Consider the following 20,542-nt stretch of genomic DNA (forward strand, 5'->3'; position numbering starts at 1 on the left):
AATGCATGCTCACATTTAGTCTACAACTACAATAACCATCATGTTTACACAGCGCACACAATACCTCTGCACCTTACTCATGATTCAATAGGAACCGAAACTTTGGTTTGGTTAAAAACAATCTTCAAAAGATCTTTTTTTGTGTGCCGATAACAATTCTCTGGCTATTTAGAAGGAAGTTAAAAGAAACCTAATATCATCATATAATTAAACATGTATTCATAGCCTATTAAATGCATAATGTATCCATGAACTGAACTTTTTTTAATGAACATATTTGATTACACATTATTTTAAGGTGCCATTGTTACAGTATAATCATACAATTAAGCTCTGCGTAATACTAATTAACAACGTGTTCTTACTATAGGGTTAGGGTTTGGTTTAGGGATAGTTTCATGCAATTATGCATACAAGTGAAGGGTCAAAAAATTATCCATGCTGATAACTTCAGAGTTGAAGACACTGGGACAGTGCAGGGTGTGTGTGTGCGTTTGTGGAATGAAGGATGCAGTTTGGAGTTCTGAGATCCGTTTTGAGGCTGCTCTGCAGCGCTGTGCTGCACTGAATGTGGCAAGGGTTTTTTCTGCCTTTCTGGACCAGTTCCCACCAATGCTGCATTTCTTTCTCATCAGACACACAGACAGACACACACACACACACACACAGAGAAAGAGTGTTGTGTATTTGAGTGAGAGAGAGAGTGAGAGAGAGCGAGAGAGAGAGAGAGAGGTGTCCTCTGCTGGTGCAGCAAAGAGTCTGGCAGGGGACGAGCCTCTTTCAGCACTCTGGTATACCGCAGTGAGCGAGCAAGCAAACACACACACACACACACACACACACTCACACGCACAGTACAGGAAGTCAGGTTCTCTATTTGGTTGAAACAATTGAAAATCTATAAATTCAATTACTCCTTTTAAGTCTAGGGCTCAGAAGCCCGTCATCCATCTCAGTATGACACACACACACACACACACACACACGCACACACACACAGCGCATCTGAAGAACACAGCATGCGTTTATAATAAACAGACTCATGAGTGACCTCAGATCAATGTAATTTTACACGAGCAGTGTCTTGTCTCTCTCTTTCTCTCAAACACATGCTTTTAATCTACATGCTTTCGGTATGCTAAATAAGTTTTGCTACAATAACAAACACACATGCATGTGCTGATTACAGCCACATTTAAAATAAAAGAGCATGTGCAAAGTTTCCCCATTTGAGGGAGAAGGATCTGTCTGTTCACTGTATTGAATGAAACTAACTCATGTTATCAATATTTTATGACAGACTTTTACATCCACCAGAGGGTGCTTTTTCACCCATCATCATATCCACTGCTAACTGAAAAAAAGCTAGAATGTTAGGTATGGTACATTTTCTTTCGGAACCCAAAAACTATAATGGAGTGGTTTAACTTATTAAGGTTTTTATTTTTAAAAAGACACTCAGAGGCAGCAGATTGTTACAAAAGTGACTAAATAAATTGGACTATAAAATTGCTAGATCAAAGCCGTATGTCTAACCAAGTGTTCCAAATTTAAAGTTGATATCACAAAAATTGAACCTGGTAAAAGGTTTTATTTCCATGGTAAAGCAATGTCCAATTTTAAAAGGGTTCAGTCTTGTTTGTATTCTTACTTGTGTTTCTTTTTTTACAATGACTAAATCAGTCTACTTTGAATAAATTGTCTAATAGTCATACTTAAAGGTGCTCTAAGTTGAATTTGAACAACACTGTTGGACATCGTTGATATTTGAAATCAACCCAAACAAACCCACCCCTCTCTTTATTACTCCACCTCCAAACCTCACACTCCAATCCCAACCACCCTACTCCAAGTCAGTCTCGAACCCTGACCCCAGGCATGCGAGGCGATTGCATTAACATTGACGCTAAACACAGCATTTTCTAGCGGTCGTCCATGTGCAGTGGTTTAACTGCACAACTCTCACTATCTGGCTATGTTTACAAGAGTAAATACAAAGTGTTCGTCGCAAACAGCACAGCAGCTCCAGACAATCTAAACCCAGTGTTACTCACATGAGCGGGATCAAAGCAGCCTCCAAGTCTGTTTTCAAGTCTTCCCACTTAGCTCTCTCCAGCGCTGGAAAGCTTTTCTAATATTAACGCGGGTCCTAAAGCGCTTGCCCAGTCATAAACCTTCATTCCAGTGATATTCTTTTGAGCTGTTTTGTATTGAGTCCCATTTCTCGTTCTGCAGTTTTTTTTTTTTTTCCTTTTTCTTATTTTTAAATCTCCTGCTTGCTCGTTCTCTCTCCTCAACCGTCATACGCCCCCTAATGCTGATTGGCTAGACGTTTGTTGTTGGTATCGGCCCGACTAACCTCCAAACAGTGTAGATGAAATACTACCGAGTCCCCCTTTAAATCTGGAAATTTATTAAAAACAACCAAAACTAGCAGAGCTAAATTTAGCATTTTAGCCTCACAAAAGTCCTGACTGGCAGTAGGTGAAATGAAATGAAATGAAATGAAACAAAACATTTGTTGCTTGTACAGCTTTTAAAACTAGCTTTACCATGTCAAAATTTCAAAGAGAACATAACATCCACAATAGGTTTTCAAAAAAGATTTTTTTTTTTTTTACTTTTAAAATGTCAATAAAAAAACAAATAAAAAAAAATCTATAAACATTTTTGTAAAATGTAACAAAACCAACAAGAAAAAAAAATTGTGATCAACAGAGATCACAGTATTTCATTTTAAACTAGGATTAAAGGATGGATTCACTCATATGAAAGAAATGTTATAAATAGCAAAATCTTAATCAGCAGCACTGATGAACAGAGAATCCCAAAACCCTGAAGATTTGAGGTTCAAGCAATGAGATGTGCAATAGAAAGAACAATCAAGGGCCAAGTACAACATGTTCAATAATTTTTTCATGCAGTTCCTCTTTGATCCATCCATATATTTACAAAATGTTTTACTGGTGTTTTACTGATGTTTTACAAAAGGTTTTAAAATTTATATTGCACTTTTAAAAGAACAGTTCTTTGCCACACAGATTTGTGATCCACATATAATGTGTTCATACACAGAAACACACCCACACACGTATGCAGACATACACATGCACAAAAGCGCATATGTAGATTTGAACATCACATACATGTGTGACCGCACAAACTGCCATAAAACAGTGCAACAGACAAACACAGAATGAAGTGAGTGACATAAAAATTCTCAATCATACCTACAGGCAGCAACAGTCAGGTTTTATATACATATTTGAACTGGTATTTCATATCTTTTTAAGAATAAAAGGCTAGATGATCTCACTTTAAGTATAAAGTGTGTTTATACCCCCCCTCTGTTTTCATACATTAAAAAAGTCAACAAACAAAATGTAAAAAAAAAAAATAATAATAATGTAATGATTACTAAAAAGTCTCTGTAAAATTATTATTAGTAAAAATTAAGATCTGACATCTAGATATTGTGTTATTTCATACAATTAGAGAATACTGTGGCATGTGTTATTATTACATGTATCACTCCTCACTAAAAGCCAGGCGTTCCCTCTCACAGCACTTGATCCTTTGATGTGTAGTCCTCCATCTCAACACTCATGTCATTGTCCCGTCTCCGGAAAACCCGCACAATAATATAGATGATGAGGATGAGGAGAACGACGCCAATGGACCCACCCACAGCTACAGCCAGAATTCCAATTTCAGAGAATGAAACTATTAGAAGAAAAGAAGAAAACTCATTCCTGTTTGTGCAATTCTAGTTTATTTTATTATATTGTAAATTTTAATGTTGTTGTTATTATTATTACCAGTACTGGTATCTTTTTTTAAATTAATTTATTATTCCCATCACTGCTTTTATTGTATATACTGATGCTTTGGAAAATTGTATGCCAATAATGTACATTGAAACTGAAACTAAAAATAAGGAGAATGAGAAAATCTCTTCAAATAACGGGTGTGGGAAACTTTATCAGAGGATGGCCAGCAAACTGAATACCACTCACTATTGTTACTCTTATATGCTTGTTGTCTGTATCATAACATTCTCAGAGAAGTCTGTCTGCTATTCTAGCCCGGTTGATTAGATACTTCTGTCCTTCAGCTGCTGAGATCAAAGAAAGAACACAACATCCTGCTTATATAACCTTCACCTCCACCGCTATATGGGTTTGGAAGGGTGAGTAAATGATTTTTTAAGCTCATTTTTCAAACAAGTCTCACAGCATCTACTCTCACCTTTTTGAACAACTCTGAGGCTGATCTCGCCTGCAAAGCCCTGGATGTCAGGTGGATTTCGGACTTGGCAGCTGTAGGTACCATTAAAGTTGAACTGCACATCCTGCAGCATGATGGATGCGTCACCTTTCATTACATCACCAGACCATACAGCATGATCCTTAAACGGGCCTTCTGATGGGGGATATGCACCTCTGTGGTAGTGAAAAATCTAAGAGAAATGTTGAAAGTTAAATAAGAAGGAAGGTGTATGGCCCACTGAAATCAGGTTAGGACCTGGGTACCAAAGTGAAGAGAGCAATAAGCGACAAGGGGCAGAAGAAAAAAAAAGGGGATAAAAGATTTTTGAAAAGATCAAGGATTTAAAGGGTTGGTTCACCCAAAAATGAAAATTCTGTCATTTATTACTCACCCTCATGCCGTTCCACACCCGTAAGACCTTGGTTAATCTTCGGAACACAAATTAAGATATTTTTGTTTAAATCCGATGGCTCCGTGAGGCCTACATAGGGAGCAATGACATTTCCTCTCTCAAGATCCATAAAGGTACTAAAAACATATTTAAATCAGTTCACGTGAGTACAGTGGTTCAATATTAATATTATAAAGTGACGAGAATATTTTTGATGTGCCAAAAAAAACAAAATAATGACTTATTTAGTGATGGCCGATTTCAAAACACTGCTTCAGGAAGCTTCGGAGCATTATGAATCAGTGTCGTATTCACATGAACTGATTTAAATATGTTTTTAGTACCTTTATGGATCTTGAGAAAGGAAATGTCATTGCTCCCTATGTAGGCCTCACGGAGCCATCGGATTTAAACAAAAATATCTCAATTTGCGTTCCTAAGATTAACGAAGGTCTTACGAGTCATGAGCGTGAGTAATAAATAACAGAATTTTCATTTTTGGGTGAACTAACCCTTTAAGAGTCCTGTACACAGCCTCATTTCACCTAGTAATGAAAAAAGATTTTCAGATATATTAACCCTATAAAGCCTACATTATCATACTCGATATGCAAAATTAAAAAAGGCCTCTAAATTATCAACATGATTAAAACATTGCTGAAAAACCTGTTGCACCTCATAAAAATTGTCCCTCTCTAAAAGCATTCAATTTTCAAATATCGTCTTACTAAGACATATTGTTGAGAGATATAAAATGACAAATCATATTTATATGAAATTTAAGCAAGTACTCTGATATACTATAAAAATCTCATTGATTTCCATTAGAAGCTATCAGATTTTCATCTTTCCTTTTGGCCATATAAATATCAGCAAATGCATCAATTTTTTTTTGCAAATAAAATTGAGGTATTTTTTTCCAGATGTGAGCTTTTTCAGATGTGAGCTCCACATTCTTCTGTATCATACTTTATGATGCCTGACATATTATACAACAAATATCACATATTATACAAACAAGTATCACATATTACACAACAAAATACATGTAAACTTTTTTTTTTTTAGATTTTGTGTGAAGGCTCAAACTATTGCATTTTAAAATAATAAAATAAAAAAGCTGACTATAATTTAATATGTCAAGCATTAAAGGGTTCACTTTAAAGATTAACTTCACACTCAATCAGTCTCACCGATTCTGTTGACGACTTTCCGAGTGGCTGAAAGCTCCAGGATACAGAGATTTTTTCATCTGAGAGCGGATGGGTAGATTTAAATGTACATTTGAGACGTACATTTGTCCCATTGACAGCCTCCAACTCCTGAAGATGTAAGCACCTCCATTCCCTCCACCTGATATACACCTGGTAACCATGGATTAACATGTTACTAAGAGAAGTATAACTGTCACTAACACACAAATAGCTCATTCCAACAACATTTACATTCTTACCCTAAACTTGTCACTAAAATGTACATTCTCTGTCACCTTCAACCAAAGAGAGAGCTGTAATGTTATTTCATAGATAGATAGGTAGATATTTAATGGGTGCACGTAGCAGACACATTCATGTCATAACTCTCTTATCAGAACAATCCCTAACCAGAATAGTACATAATCAGATTAACCATTTTATTTACACAAATATGCACGCAATTGCATGTTTATAAACAATGACTCAGTTCAATCTTGATTCAATCTAATGAGGGTTTTAAACTTTCAAACAGCTTTCAGTCTTTCCAGCTAACAATATGCACCATCCTAACCATTTATACAGTATTACATGTTCGCAAAGATGAATCAGCATCTACAGTATCATTCAGTCACATGGGAGATATTCTGCTCTAACTACCCTGATCTATTGATTAAGCATTAAGGTAAAGCTTTCATGGCTCCTGCTGTGATCAGGGCGTTTAACTCTGCTTAAGCTGAGACTGCAGCCATTCCAAACATTAAATCTGTTCCATTAGGTCACTCTCTATTCACTATATCACATATAGTAGGCTATTTGTAAAACATTTCACTATGTAGAATAGTATATTTTGTGTTTTCTATTGCATTTTAGATTTCATTCTTATAAAAAAAAAACTGCATTTCTTCCAGTTGTTTCTACCTATCGTTAATCTTTCTTACTGCACCTGCTGTCCACTTCAAGCTGCTGTAATGCCTGCATTAACTCCCTGAGGATCAATCTAATCTCGTATAATCTTATTTTATCAACGACAGCACAGTGTAAATCTGATAAGCCTCTGATAAGTGCCGCAGAAACACTAAAAATTAGTCGTTGTTAATCCATACCTGCCTGTTTAAGATCCAACTGGTTTACGTAACTCTGAGACTGCCTAAAGTATAAAGTTACCACAGTAGTTTCAAATTGACAAAAGAAGCAGGCAGAGAGTCTAACACCACAAATAATAACATGTTAAATAAATATTAAATCACATTAAGCTAATCAAACATATTGTATTTATTCCAAAACCAAAGGTGGATCCAGGAAGTAAGAAACTCACCTGACAAGACCAGCGCGCACAGCGCAGAAAACAGGTAAATCCAGATTCGACTCATAAGAAAACTTATAGAGGAGTTTATCAGAGCTCCTATATGCGATAGCAATGTACTGTTAACTATATATCTAGCAGCGTACTGTATTTACACTCAATATCTAAGTATTGGTTGAACTTCGGAACTCCGGAGCACAGCGGCCATGTTAAACCGCTCACAGCTTGCACTTAAAATCCGTGAGTGAAAAGAGGAGGAGTTTTCTCATTTAAAAGGCGTCAACAAAAACCTGAGGCAGTCAGTGCACATACTACATTGACATCAGTTTCTCACAAGTAGCCTACAGGTTTGCCCTTGCCCTCTTTTGTGTAGGCACTGCATGTCACTGCATGTTTTTAATCGAAAGGTTCACAAGTTCACAGTTTTGTTTTCTACTGGGATTTAGATTTTCGTTTCATTTGTCTTTCTCTTGCGCTAAGACAAATGTTACATACAGTTGTAGGTCATGTGTAATTTCTTAATCGAGAATTTAACAAGATATTAAGTCTTTACCATACTTGTCATACTACTGAAATGCGCAGTCACAGAAAGTATAGCCTACTAAAACCAGGTGTCACATTTAGTGTATCGACTCTGCTGCTATCTTGTGGAATTTTGAAAAAATGCAGCTTTAGCCTTCGGGTTCAAGTGACGTCATTATTAAAATTATAGGCTACTTCAATTATTTAGGCACATACAAGCCTTTACATCTTGTAGTTTTGAATATTGTAAATAGATCAGGCATTTTCTCGTGCAAAGAGAGTACTATTTGTATTAACATTTTGCAATAACATCCACGCAATCATAACAAATACTAAATTAATTCTGTTAACTCTTTTACATGGCAGAGTAAGGCCTTAATCACACTAGACAAATATATTCAAAATGTGAAAATAAACCATCTGCTCGACTCTCTCTCTCAATGCTTTATACAAACCTGCGGCTTACAAGTTTTTGTTCTTTGTGTTATGCCAAGAGTTCAATGTCTATAGTCAAATGTTTTTGCACTATGCAAATTTGTATTTAACCGCATTGGGAAATTTTCACTATCTGTATAGCTCTGCTCTTTTGTGTTCAGCGTTCCAGGCCAAAGTATGTGAGCAGAGGAGTTTGAGAAACTTTTGTTGTTGTTGTTGTTAGAACTAGAAACACGTTGGAGATGGCAATTTCTCCACTCATGTACGGACGGCTCCAGACCAGCATTTACTTTTGCATTGCTTGAAAGCTTGATGCTTTGATTCTGTTGACTGACTAGCCTTTTGAGATTATTTTTGCTGGCAGAGAAAAATATACAAGGTGCATCCCAATTCACATATTTGTGCACTATATGCCTTTTTTTTTTTTTTTTTAGCAAAAATAGTGTGAGTAACGTTCACACTGAAAATGTGCACTTCAAATAAACAGGTGGCAGACTCTGATGTTGAATGACAAAATAAGTGCAGAGTGTATAGTGTGTCATTTGGGACACAGCAGACTCTGGCCAAATTTTGCCTGTTATACATTTATGTTTGGCTTTTATGGTCCATTTTATGATATAGTGAGAATATGGAGCTCGCACTCGAGGAGGGGAAAAAACACCTCTGTTTTATTCAGAGGACCAAACTAAGCCAAATTATGCATTTGGTGCAGATGTTGTTTATTTATATGGCCACAAAGTAAGATGAAATTATCAGCTTGTAATGTAAATCAATGAGATTTTTTTATAACACACTGCTTACATAAAATGTAAAGTATAAAATATCAGTTATAATAGTAGCATCACTACATAAAGTACACACAAGTCTACATTTATTCAGTTACTATGTTTATAAAAAAAAAGAAGTTGAGTTTATCAAAGCCTTTTTGTGTATTCGCACATTACATGGCAATTGAGTTTGTTAAAAAGGTAAAGCAGGCTACTTTAAAAATAAAACTTAGCCTACAACATGCACTTAAAAGAACAACATTAAACATAAAAATAAAAATCTTTTTAGTATTAAATTAGGCTACATTAATAAGTTAAGCAAAACAAATGTTTATGTCTGAAATCCATTTTAGCACTGAATTCTGGCAAAACACTTAGGCTATCTGCAGACATGGCAGTGTGATAAAGATATTTTGAATTTATACTGTCCCTTGTTTCACTAGCCTATAAAAAAACAACACTCTCCTTTATTTTCCTGAAGTTGGCAACCCTACTCTTGCTTTTGTGATATTATAACGGATATTTCAGTAATATATCTCGCCTATATTTTGCCTTCATGAGGCGGGATAGTGCTGAATGGGAAGTGTGTGACGATGGCTGTAGGCGGAAGTGAGGCTTCCAGAAAGTGCGAGGGCGGTTGCGCAGGGAAGTGGGAAGGCGGTTGGTTGGATGCTATTCGGTTTACATAATCCAAACATTTACTGTGATTTCTTTAATAGACCACGCGCTATATACCCACATAATTAAAACATTAAACATTATTATTGTGTGGACTAAGTCAGTTAAGGTTCCATTGTTTTCAAAGGGAGAGCTGGGAAAAAAGCATAGTCGAGGTGCGCGGCTGCAGAAACATTCATCTGCATCTTCCCCGGACAGTCAGTCAGTCGATTGCGGTGCTGCTGTACGTGATTGAGGGAGCCCTGCCCTGCTGCACACGCCCGCAGCTCACTCACTGCAGACGGGATTTGCAAACACTGTAGCCAGGTTAGTCAAGAGGAGGCGTGCATAGAGACGGACGTGTGTGTGCTTGATGCACCCGGGAATGTGTTTTCCTTTTGTCCCGGCTTTTGATTCATTCTTCTTCGTTATACCATCAGCTAAACATTACTTGGATCATCCCTGTCAGTAGCAGTCATTAAAGCACATATATGAAGCGTTAATCTTTACTGCACAACATCTGCTATGTGTTGGCTTCATCCGGGGTCCATCATCATCCTTCTCCTCATCATCCTCAGAACTAAAAGCAAAACACGCGCCCTTTGTGCGGCGTTACTAGCGTTTTGATGTGTGCTTGGCACGCGCGAAACTACTCTTTCAATCTCTATATTTTGCTCGGAGTGAATATTATTAACAGCTGTTTTTTACAGTTACGAAATTTGGACTCAGTCTGAACTAGTCAACAATTGCCATTCATTTCCATTACGTCAGCACGGCCGCTCATTAGTATTGTTGTTTTGTACCACCTGTGTTTGTGTTGTAGAGAATGAGCGCTGAGGAGAATCCCGCTGCTGAACCTGCGCCCGTGATCGACGTGCAGGGAGACGGACGCTGGATGTCACAGGTGTGCTCAATTGTGAAAGGCTGTAGCGATTGTGCATACTTGTAACATCTCAGAGCTGTGCAAAATCCTTTCCTCTTTCATAACACCTCAGTCTGATTAAGGATTTGTGTAACATGCTCGGATTTGTTCTATGTTGTTGCAGCACAACCGGTTTGTGCAGGAGTGCAAGGATGCGGAGCCCGATGTTCTGTTTGTGGGGGACTCAATGGTGCAGCTTATGCAACAGTATGAGGTGATTGTTTTCTCGTTAACGAGTCAAACTATAAAAAAGAGAACTGTATGCTTACAATTCCATTTGCTCATAAGAAGACACTTATATCCAAACACAAATCTGAAATACAGAAGCAATAAATCCAAGATAGACAAACTGCTCACATACCAATCTTTGAAAAATACAAGAGTAGTACAGTGCTAGAGAGCAGAAGTGTGTGAAAAATGTTGAAGTGAACTAAACATGTAAAACCTGTATTAGTATTTTGCAAGCAGAAATATACTTTTTATATTTGAAATTTTAAACTTAAATATTAATATAAAACTAGTGTATTTTTATAAATATTTGTAAACACTATATGAAAATTTTACATGTATTTATAGCCAGTCAAAGAAATTCAAATATAATTTGTCCAGGGCAATGCTGTATAGTTGAACAATCATGTGGGAAACCTACAGTGGGCTCCACAAATATTGTAAGTATGAGCAAAACTGACTGTGAAAATTTGTTTTTGCCATTTCTTCCCTCTGTCTTTAATTCAAAATATTCACAAAAATCTTAAAGTACACACACTATAAAGTGGAATAAATTAAATGTTTTTCTCAAAAATATGTGTGTCAAAATGATTGGCACCCCTACAAATTCTAATGAGTAAAAATCTAACTGAAGTATATATTCCCATTTATATGGTATGTTTGTAAGTTCACCTTAGTGATCTGGAACACTTAAAGGGTTAGTTCACCCAAAAATGAAAATAATGTCATTTATTACTCACTCTCATGTCGTTCTACAGCCGTAAGACCTTCGTTCATCTTCAGAACACAAATTAAGATATTGTTGATGAAATCCGATGGCTCAGTGAGGCCTCCATAGACAGCAATGACATTCAAACTCTCAAGGTACTAAAAACATATTTGAAAAAGTTCATGTGAGTTCAGTGGTTCTATCTTAATATTATAAAGCGACAAGAATACTTTTTGTGCGCCAAAAAAACAAAATAAAGACTTTTCAACAATATCTAAATGGGCCGATTTCAAAACATTGCTTCAGAGCTTTACGAATCAAATCAGTGGTTCGGAGCGCCAAAGTCACGTGATCTCAGCAGTTTCGCCATTTGATATGCGATCCGAATCACTGATTTGAAACAAAAGATTCATAAAGCTCAGAAGCTTCAAGAAGCAGTGTTTTGAAATCGGCCCATATAGATATTGTTGAAAAGTCATTATTTTGTTTTTTTGGCACACAAAAAGTATTCTCGTCACTTTATAATATTAAGATAGAACCACTGAACTCACATGAACTATTTCAAATATGGTTTTAGTACCTTTATGGACCTTGAGAGTTTGAATGGCATTGTTGTCTATGGAGGCCTCACTGAGCCATTGGATTTCATCAACAATATCTTAATTTGTGTTCCAAAAATGAACAAAGGTCTTAAGGGTGCGGAACGGCATGAGGGTGAGTAATAAATTACATTATTTTCATTTTTGGGTGAACAAACCCTTTAAGTGATGACTTCCTGTTTCACTGGGCTGAGGACTCTAAATATGACGTGACACACAGGCCAAATTAATCAGCCATAACTAGTCATAACTAGTAATGATGTGTAACAAAAGGTTGTTGAGCTGCAAAAATCATGAAATAGCTATAATAGTTTAATTGTTGGAATACTCATTTCCACGATCTGGGCAATAATGAAGAAGTTTAAATCAACTGGAGATGGTAACACCCTACTTGGAAGAGGGCGTGGGTCTATAGTGGCCCCACACGCACTGAGGAGGATGGTTTGAGTTACCAAACAAACTGTAAGGAACAAAGTTGAAGAATTGCAGATGCTAGTTGGGTCTTGGGAACAGAAAGTCTCCAAAATTATGATCAGACCTGACCTATATAACCACAACTTGTTTGGGAAGGTTGCAATAAAATAAGCCTTTGGTGACCTCAAACAGAAATCTCATGTACCTACAGTTTGCCAGGGGTTACCAGAACTTTCAGTGGGACTGGGTTTTATGGTCAGACCAAAACATAGCCATGTAGAAAAGTACCTCATCCCCACTGTGAAGTATGATGGTGGATCTTTAATGCTGTAGGCATTAATCCAAAACACATCTCAAAATAAACAACAGAATAGTTCACTGACCACAGAATGAAGGTTTTGTCTTGGACATAGCAGTCCCCTGACCAAACCCTGGACCTCTGGATCTGAAGGATCTGGAGAGATTCTGTGTGGAGGATTGGTTTCAGATCTCTTGCCATATATTCATCAACATTACAACGCATTATAGGAGAAGATCCAGAGCTGTTATCATGGCAAAGGGAGGCTGCAATACATATTTTTCAGAAAGAAAAAAATGTTTTTTAACTATTTAAAACTTAATTTGACTTTAATTAAAGGTTAGATTTTTGTGAATATTTTGAATGAAAGACTAAGAGGAGAAATGGCAAAAACAAATTTTCACAGCCAGTTTTTCTCATTTACCAAGGGTACCAACATTTGTGGAGCCCACTGTATGCATCCGTGTTACATACAGTAACTACAGTAGTCTTTAAGCTGCTAATAAGATAATTTAAACTTGCATGTAATGTTTGTTAATTTATTGGTAATTATATGTTTAATAGTATAGTATTGCAATAATGACCCTTAAAGGGATAGTTCACCCAAAAATAAAAATTTTGTCATAATTTACTCACCCTCAAGTGGTTCCAAATCTGTATGAATTTCTTTCTTCTGTTTCTTCTATTTTATAGAAAGTTGATAACCAGACAGTTTATGGCTCCCATTGACTTTCCATAGTAGGAAAAAAAAAAAATACTATGGAAGTCAAAGGGAGCCATCAACTGTCTGGTTACCAACATTCTTTAAAATTGAAGAAACAGAAGAAAGAAATTCATACAGATTTGGAAGCACTTGAGGGTGAGTAAATGATGACAATTTTCATTTCGGGGTGTACTATCCCTTTAAAGGGATGCTTACACACTTTATTGTACACCTGATATGTTTTGTGTCTGTTGCAGGTTATTGTATGATATTAATTAATAATAATAAGCATTTAAAGGTTTTTAAATATGTTCATATTTTGGTTTACCTTTGTTACATATGGTTTGCAATTTTTATTGTTGCTGGTCTCAGGTGTGGAGGGAACTCTTCTCACCTCTCCATGCTCTGAACTTTGGGATTGGTGGAGACACAACCTGTAATGTGCTGTGGAGACTACAGAATGGAGAACTGGAGAACATCAGTCCCAAGGTGAGGAAGAGTTTGTTGTAAATAGTGTTAACAATATTTACCATAAAGCGAAATACGTGTTCACCAGTTGCAACTGTGTCCACAGGTGGTGGTTTTATGGGTAGGAACCAATAATCATGAGCACACTGCTGATCAAGTTGCAGGAGGAATACTGGCCATTGCACAGTTACTTCTTTCTCACCTCCCCAAGTCCAAAATTATTGTTTTGGTGAGTTACCTAAATCACTGTCTATATATTCTATATATGAGATTTGTTGTAATTAATGTGTGTACAGAGTATCAACTCTCAGAAGTTGAGTTTAATTTCATTTATTTGTCAAAGCTGATCAGTCGTAATTCCTGTCATTCAGGGCCTGTTGCCAAGGGGAGAGTTTCCTAACCCCCTGCGAGAGAAAAATGCATCAGTGAACAATTTACTCCGCGCGTCTCTTCCTCGACTCGGCCCTGTTCAGTTACTTGATGTGGGAGGTAGTTTTGTCCACTCAGATGGGACTATTTCCTCTCGAGACATGTTCGACTTCCTGCATCTGACCGCTGGTGCGTACAGGACCATATCGACGACTCTCCATGAGCTGCTGCTTCAACTGTTGGAGGAAACGCCTCAGGAGAGGCGGGCCTCACTGGTTTAAGAAGGGCACCACATTGGTCAATCACTGGAGAGGCAGGGTTAAGAAATGTTGGATATTTAAAATGTACTTAAAATACTTCATTTAACAAAACAAAGAACAGTGCAAAAAGAACAGCAAACAAGGGGATGTAAGACAGTGGCCAATTTTATATAAAAAGTATAAACTGTGTATTTGTATCTAAGATGCATAATAGACAACAGTAGGAGAATGAAGAATATATAAGAAATATTTGTGACAAGAAATAGTTTTTCTTAGGGAATGTTGCTTTGCAGTGGGACCGGAATCTCTTCAAAATCCCATTGTCACAGTCTAAACAACCTTTAATAGTAGCACTTACTCTGCCAGCTTCTCCGTGCCTTCATACATGCACTCGGTCACGCTCACTGCGGTGTTATGATGACAGCTACATGATTCAGTTCACACAAGAGAAAACATGCCTTTGAAATATCTGCTTATGTCTTATTCCCATTCCCAAGGTTTTTTTTTTTTTTTTTTTTTTGTGGCACAGAAGCATCTGAAACTTTCTCTTTCGCCCTTTCATATTCCCAATAACACAAATATGATATATTAGAGTAAGAATGGAGTGGTCAAACCAAATCATTCCTTGTGTGTGTGTTTGTGAGTCTGCTCCTCGTTTTAAGCATCTAATGCACAACCACAAGGTTTCCAGTGTTAATTTTTATCTCCGTTGCATCCATGTTTTTGTGACTGTGTCCAAGCGATCTGTAAAATATTATGTGAAGAGTTGAGTATGAGTATGGGCAAGAAGTGATATATACATTTTGTGTGTGTGTACTGTATATATATAAATATTATCTGTTAGTATTAATGTACTATGTGCAAGTGCTTATGTAGCTGGTGCTGGTGTATGTTTTTGTGTTTGAGTGTAAGAGATCTATAAGTATTTGTATGGTCCGCAAAGCGAACACTATTACTGCAGCGCAACTGCCACATGCTTCAGATCCAAGCATTCCAATAAATTAGCAGGGATCTAAGCTCGTGTGTACACTTTCTTTCACATGCTGTCTATATGTCATGCTTATTTCAGTTTCTTTTTACAGCATTTATACACTATGCTAGCATAATTCTTTCAGACTAATCCCATGAATCTGCATTTAACCCAAGCTCCGATTCAGATTCATTGCAAAAATAATTCAATAATCGAGCTTTCTCAAATAAAAGAATGTTAGATCATTGCGCACTGTATAACAAGAAGACATGGGAGCACCATTGTACTTTGAATCTGCTCCAGTATTTGCAAAAATAGTAAACTCATTCAAACTGTAGAGGGAGACATAACACACCAACCTGTGAAAATAACCTACTGTAGAATCATGTAGATAACCTAATACTGTTCATAATTTTTTACTCTCATCCAAAAAAAAAGGATAAATTAAATGAGCAATAAATGTAAAGTCTGCAAAATGAGAAAAAAAAAATGGGTTAATGAGATGTCACTCTGGAAATCAGTTTACAAAGTTCTACAGGTCAATGACATGCTCTGCTTGAAATATGTCTATTTTGGGTTCTGATATGACAGGGATTCATACAGGTTGCATGAACTGACAGACAAAGTGATAAGATACTGCTAATGATGACACAAGCTCATATGGAGCTCTGTTCTGATGATACAGACTACAGCTACTCAGATAACCTCATCCTCTGTATAGTGCGCAGAACCTACTTTTTGACCTTCTTTGTTTGCCCATATAGAGATGAGGTGGTAAAGTCTATTGCAAAGTACAAAAAAAAAAAAAAAGGTCAAATTGAGTTGACATTTTTGTTCATAAAGAGAGTGCATACAAAGACGTACTGTATTTTGGCCATTTTTTTTAAAATTAGGTTGTAAATTATAAGTATATATTAAATTAAACATTTATATATGTATTTTTTAATTTCTTATTTAAAATTTAAGTCCAGCACTTACATTTTGTAGTGTAGCAGGAAGTGTAGTCAAGGTTTTAGTACATATAGCCCATAAAATCAATTTTAGTGAACAATGTTTTCCACATCATGTTCACATTTCTGTAATTAAATCAGCATTATGGTTCATTTATGAATACTAAACTGAAATGTCTTTACTAGTTTTCAGTCAAAATCCCACTTATCATAAGCTAATCAAGGTAATTTTACTTGAGAATAACAGTTGAGTAAATCAAGGGACAAAGATAACTGATTGATCAATGACCCCTGACTGGTGATGTCTTTGTTTGGTTGGCAGTTGATAAAATTTGATTTGGAGCAGCAGGAGGTGGAGATCAAGGTTTGCTACACGTTGCTAAATCTGTTATGACACTGAGATGTAATCACACAAATTCATTGTGTTCAAAAACAAACTGCTTAATCACAAACTAATAAATGGCTGATTGTTCTGTAACTAGCTACAAAGCATCAAAAATTTTCAAAAACTTTCTGTAATTTCATCACTTCAGTTGACATTAGTTAGAGTTTCTAGCCCCAATGCTGAAGTGTATTAGGGAAAAATACATTAAGTATTTATCCTCAGCATCATTGTTTAGATGCAATTAAACATCTACATTTTGATTCACAGTGGTTTATCAAATGTAACTAAAAATTCCAGTTACAAGATTTGATCTGACAGAATATCATGGAACATTTTACATGTAGTTTGTGTTTTGTGAGACTGACAGCGCATTGACGAGTCTACAGATATCTTAAAGGCGTCTCTTATTGCACCTACCCTTTGAACCTCTGATGTGTAAGAGGACAGGGTTCCAACTCCACACGCACTGTTCCTGCCCTATATAAGGCCTTTGTCTCTGCTGTCTGTCCTCGAACATTCAGAGCAGCAACACTCAGGTAAGAGCTCAAACCAGCAGGAAAGGATTGGATCAAGACAATTCAGAATACAGAGGGCAGGAGTAAAGATAGAAACAAAGAGAACATAGATATTAGCATAGACACAGTTAAACACAATATTATAATGTTGCTCTTCAATATATATAATTATTTTTATATAGACCTTGGTCAAAAGTCCTTTGATGGTATAATAGCTGTATTCTCTTTCAGGGCTCAACCATGAAATTCGTGGCTCTTGCACTGACTGTCCTCTTGGCTGTGGGTAAGTAACATGCCTTGCTTCACATTTCACTTAAATGTCATCTCATTTTTGTTTAGTATTTTACCTTTACTCAAAGTTCAACCACTTAAAAACTTAAAAACTGATTTTGTTAATGCTTTGGTTTTTGTGGTGACAATTTGACAATGTATATGTTTCTTCACATAGTTTAAAGAGCTTGAGATTGTCTTTACTTTGTTTTTTGAAGCTTTTTCTGTGCGTCTCCTTAGGTTCCCAGGCCCGTTTCCTGCAGGCTGATGCTCCCTCCCAGCTGGAGCACTACAAGTCAGCAGCCTTGGTGTACCTGACCCAGGTCAAGGAACAGGCTCAGAAGGCTCTCGACAATTTGGATGGAACCGACTATGAGCAATACAAGTAAGGCACACCTGATCATGATGACCTCTAGCTTTTCATGTCTCTCACTCTTTTGTCCTTTGCTCTTTCATGTCTTAATCTTCTGTTCATGGTTTTTTACTTCTCTCAAATGCCTTTTTGCCCCTTCGCAGTTCAACCATTCTCAAAATAGTCTCACGTCTTCTGTATCTCATCATTTCAAATTAAGTCAGTTATTTATATAGCACTTTATACAATAAAGAATGTTTTCAGACAAGTTATATTCAGCTATAGGTAGCTCTACAAAGGTGGCAGTGGCAAGAAACCAAGGAATCAAAGCTTCATCAGGTGACAGTAGAAGAAACCAGGTTTAGTCAGGAGGCCAGTTCTTCGCTGGCCTTAATGAATGAGCACAGTGAGATTTACGATTCCAGGCTTTCACCTCCGGCTTTAATTGAAGCGGTTTGTGTTTGAGTTTTCTAAATTTATGTTCCATTTTCTTCAGGGCACAACTTTCAGAGAGCCTGACTAAGCTTCAGGAATATGCCCAGACCACCTCCCAGACTCTGACCCCCTACACTGAGACCTTCTCCAACCAGTTCCTGGAGAACACCAAGCAGCTGCGCGAGCGCGTCATGACCGACATCGAAGACATCCGTTCCAAGCTGGAGCCCCACCGTGCCGAGCTGTACCAGGTGCTGCAGAAGCACATTGACGAGTACCGTGAGAAGCTGGAGCCCCTCTACCAGGAGTATGCCACCCTGAACCGTGAAAATGCCGAGCAGATGCGTGCCAAGCTGCAGCCCCTGTTGGATGAAATGAGGCAGATGTTTGGGAGCAACTTTGAGGAGACCAAGTCCAAGCTCGTGCCAATGGTCGAGGCCGTACGCACTAAGCTGACCGAGCGTCTGGAGGAGCTGAGGACCATGGCCGCCCCCTATGCTGAGGAATACAAGGAACAGCTGGTGAAGGCTGTCGAGGATGCCAGGGAGAAGATCACCCCACACACCCAGGACCTCCAGGCCCGCATGGAGCCCTACATGGAGAATGTGAGGGCCAGGTTTGCACAGGTGTATGACACCATCTCCAAGGCTGTCCAGGCATAAAAATGCACAAGAACTTTGGACACTCGGATCCTCAGACAACAACAAAGAACAGATTTTCTTGTGTTGTAGGTGCAAGGGTTGTGTAATGAATGTTTATTATTTTCAAGTTAAATAATCTTTGATTTAACAAAGCAAACAAATAAAATGCACAAAAATAATTTCTTTGAATCAGTGTTTTCTTCCCTTCTGAAACAACATGGTATATAGTCCATGGGCCCAGGCCACAATTTTGACTAACTGGTACCACTCAAGGTGGCAAATTCTAGTTTGATTTTTTTTTTAAGTCCATATCTCTAGATGATATTACAACATGATAACCTTTTTGTTGGTGGTAGCTTTGTCACAGAAATCAGCCTTCAATGACACTAACCGTTGAGCCAAAGAATGAAAAAATCTTGTAACTTTATTTGAACAGAACATGTCATACAAAGAAATACAAAATCATTCTACCTTGTTCATGAACTTATTTGGTCATTGCAAACTGTTTCTGTTCGTCATCATCATCATATTCACATGAAATTTCAGCCGTCTTAAACTACTTCCATCTCTGCATCTCCACACACTCATCAATCTTTTTTTAATTACTCACAAAGTTGTTATTGTAGAAAAAAGGTATCAAATGAAAGAGTGGACCTTCTGCTTCACGCTAGTACCTTGCTCCCCGCTAGAAATTTTACGTTCCCAGAACATTTTCAGAACGTCCCCACTGGTGTTAAGGACGTTGCGGTAACACTTTACAATAAGGTTGTATTAGTTAACTTTAGTTAATGCATTAGTTAACATTAACTAACCATGAACAACACGTCTGTTCAGCATTTATTAGTTAATGTTTGTTAACATTAACTCGCACATATATTAATGCATCTATTCACGTTAACAGCGCAAGTAGTTAACATTAGTTAATGCATTAGATAACATGAAATAATCATAAACAGTGCCTCTAAATAGCTCTAATGTTTTAAGGTTAACTTACTGTACTTACATTAATTTATATAGCAGTTGACACATTTCTAACTCACCACTTACACTAAAGGTAAAAATGCCATTGTGTATCATATCAGCTTTATTTATTAACAAGGCATTGATTTGGGCTGTAAACATAATTCTGAAGTGGAAACCATCTAAACATTAACAGATATGTTGTTCATGTTTATATGCACTTTACTATCATTATTTAAATTCAACAAAGCATTCATTAATGGAATTTGTGAACCTTATTGTGAAGTGTACACTATTTCAACATTAACTGATGTGTTACTAACATTTGTAGACCCTTTATTAACATGACTTACCGTTAACAAAGCATTCATTTACAGTGCCACTTGAAAGTTTGTGAACCCCTTGCAGAATCTGTGAAAATGTGAAAAATTTTAACAAAATAAAAGAGATAATACAAAATGCATGTTATTTTTTATTTAGTACTGTCCTGATTAAGATATTTTACATAAAAGATGTTTACATATAATTCACAAGACAAAAAATAGCTGAATTTA

At 36.9% G+C, this 20,542-nt stretch overlaps 3 protein-coding genes across 3 annotated transcripts; 2 read left to right on the plus strand and 1 right to left on the minus strand.

Moving 5' to 3' along the window:
• Positions 1-1,571: 1,571 nt before the first annotated feature.
• mpzl2b (myelin protein zero-like 2b) lies at positions 1,572-7,413 on the minus strand. Its single transcript, XM_051894336.1, is given in 5 exon segments — positions 1,572-3,723; positions 4,249-4,459; positions 5,854-5,982; positions 5,984-6,024; positions 7,172-7,413. Coding segments are annotated over 5 exon segments (600 nt in total). The 5' UTR covers positions 7,227-7,413; the 3' UTR covers positions 1,572-3,559.
• A 2,081-nt stretch (positions 7,414-9,494) lies between these two features.
• Positions 9,495-15,526, plus strand: pafah1b2 (platelet-activating factor acetylhydrolase 1b, catalytic subunit 2). Its single transcript, XM_051894335.1, has 6 exons — positions 9,495-9,867; positions 10,364-10,444; positions 10,587-10,676; positions 13,786-13,902; positions 13,988-14,110; positions 14,253-15,526. The coding sequence occupies exons 2-6, from the start codon at positions 10,367-10,369 to the stop codon at positions 14,529-14,531; spliced, it is 687 nt and encodes a 228-aa protein (XP_051750295.1). The 5' UTR covers positions 9,495-9,867; positions 10,364-10,366; the 3' UTR covers positions 14,532-15,526.
• Positions 15,527-17,243: 1,717 nt separating this feature from the next.
• apoa1a (apolipoprotein A-Ia) lies at positions 17,244-19,207 on the plus strand. Its single transcript, XM_051894337.1, has 4 exons — positions 17,244-17,351; positions 17,562-17,613; positions 17,841-17,985; positions 18,449-19,207. The coding sequence occupies exons 2-4, from the start codon at positions 17,571-17,573 to the stop codon at positions 19,047-19,049; spliced, it is 789 nt and encodes a 262-aa protein (XP_051750297.1). The 5' UTR covers positions 17,244-17,351; positions 17,562-17,570; the 3' UTR covers positions 19,050-19,207.
• The last annotated feature ends 1,335 nt before the right edge of the window (positions 19,208-20,542 follow it).

The sequence above is a fragment of the Ctenopharyngodon idella genome, chromosome 5, assembly GCF_019924925.1.
Source record: "Ctenopharyngodon idella isolate HZGC_01 chromosome 5, HZGC01, whole genome shotgun sequence".
Lineage (NCBI taxonomy): Eukaryota > Metazoa > Chordata > Actinopteri > Cypriniformes > Xenocyprididae > Ctenopharyngodon > Ctenopharyngodon idella.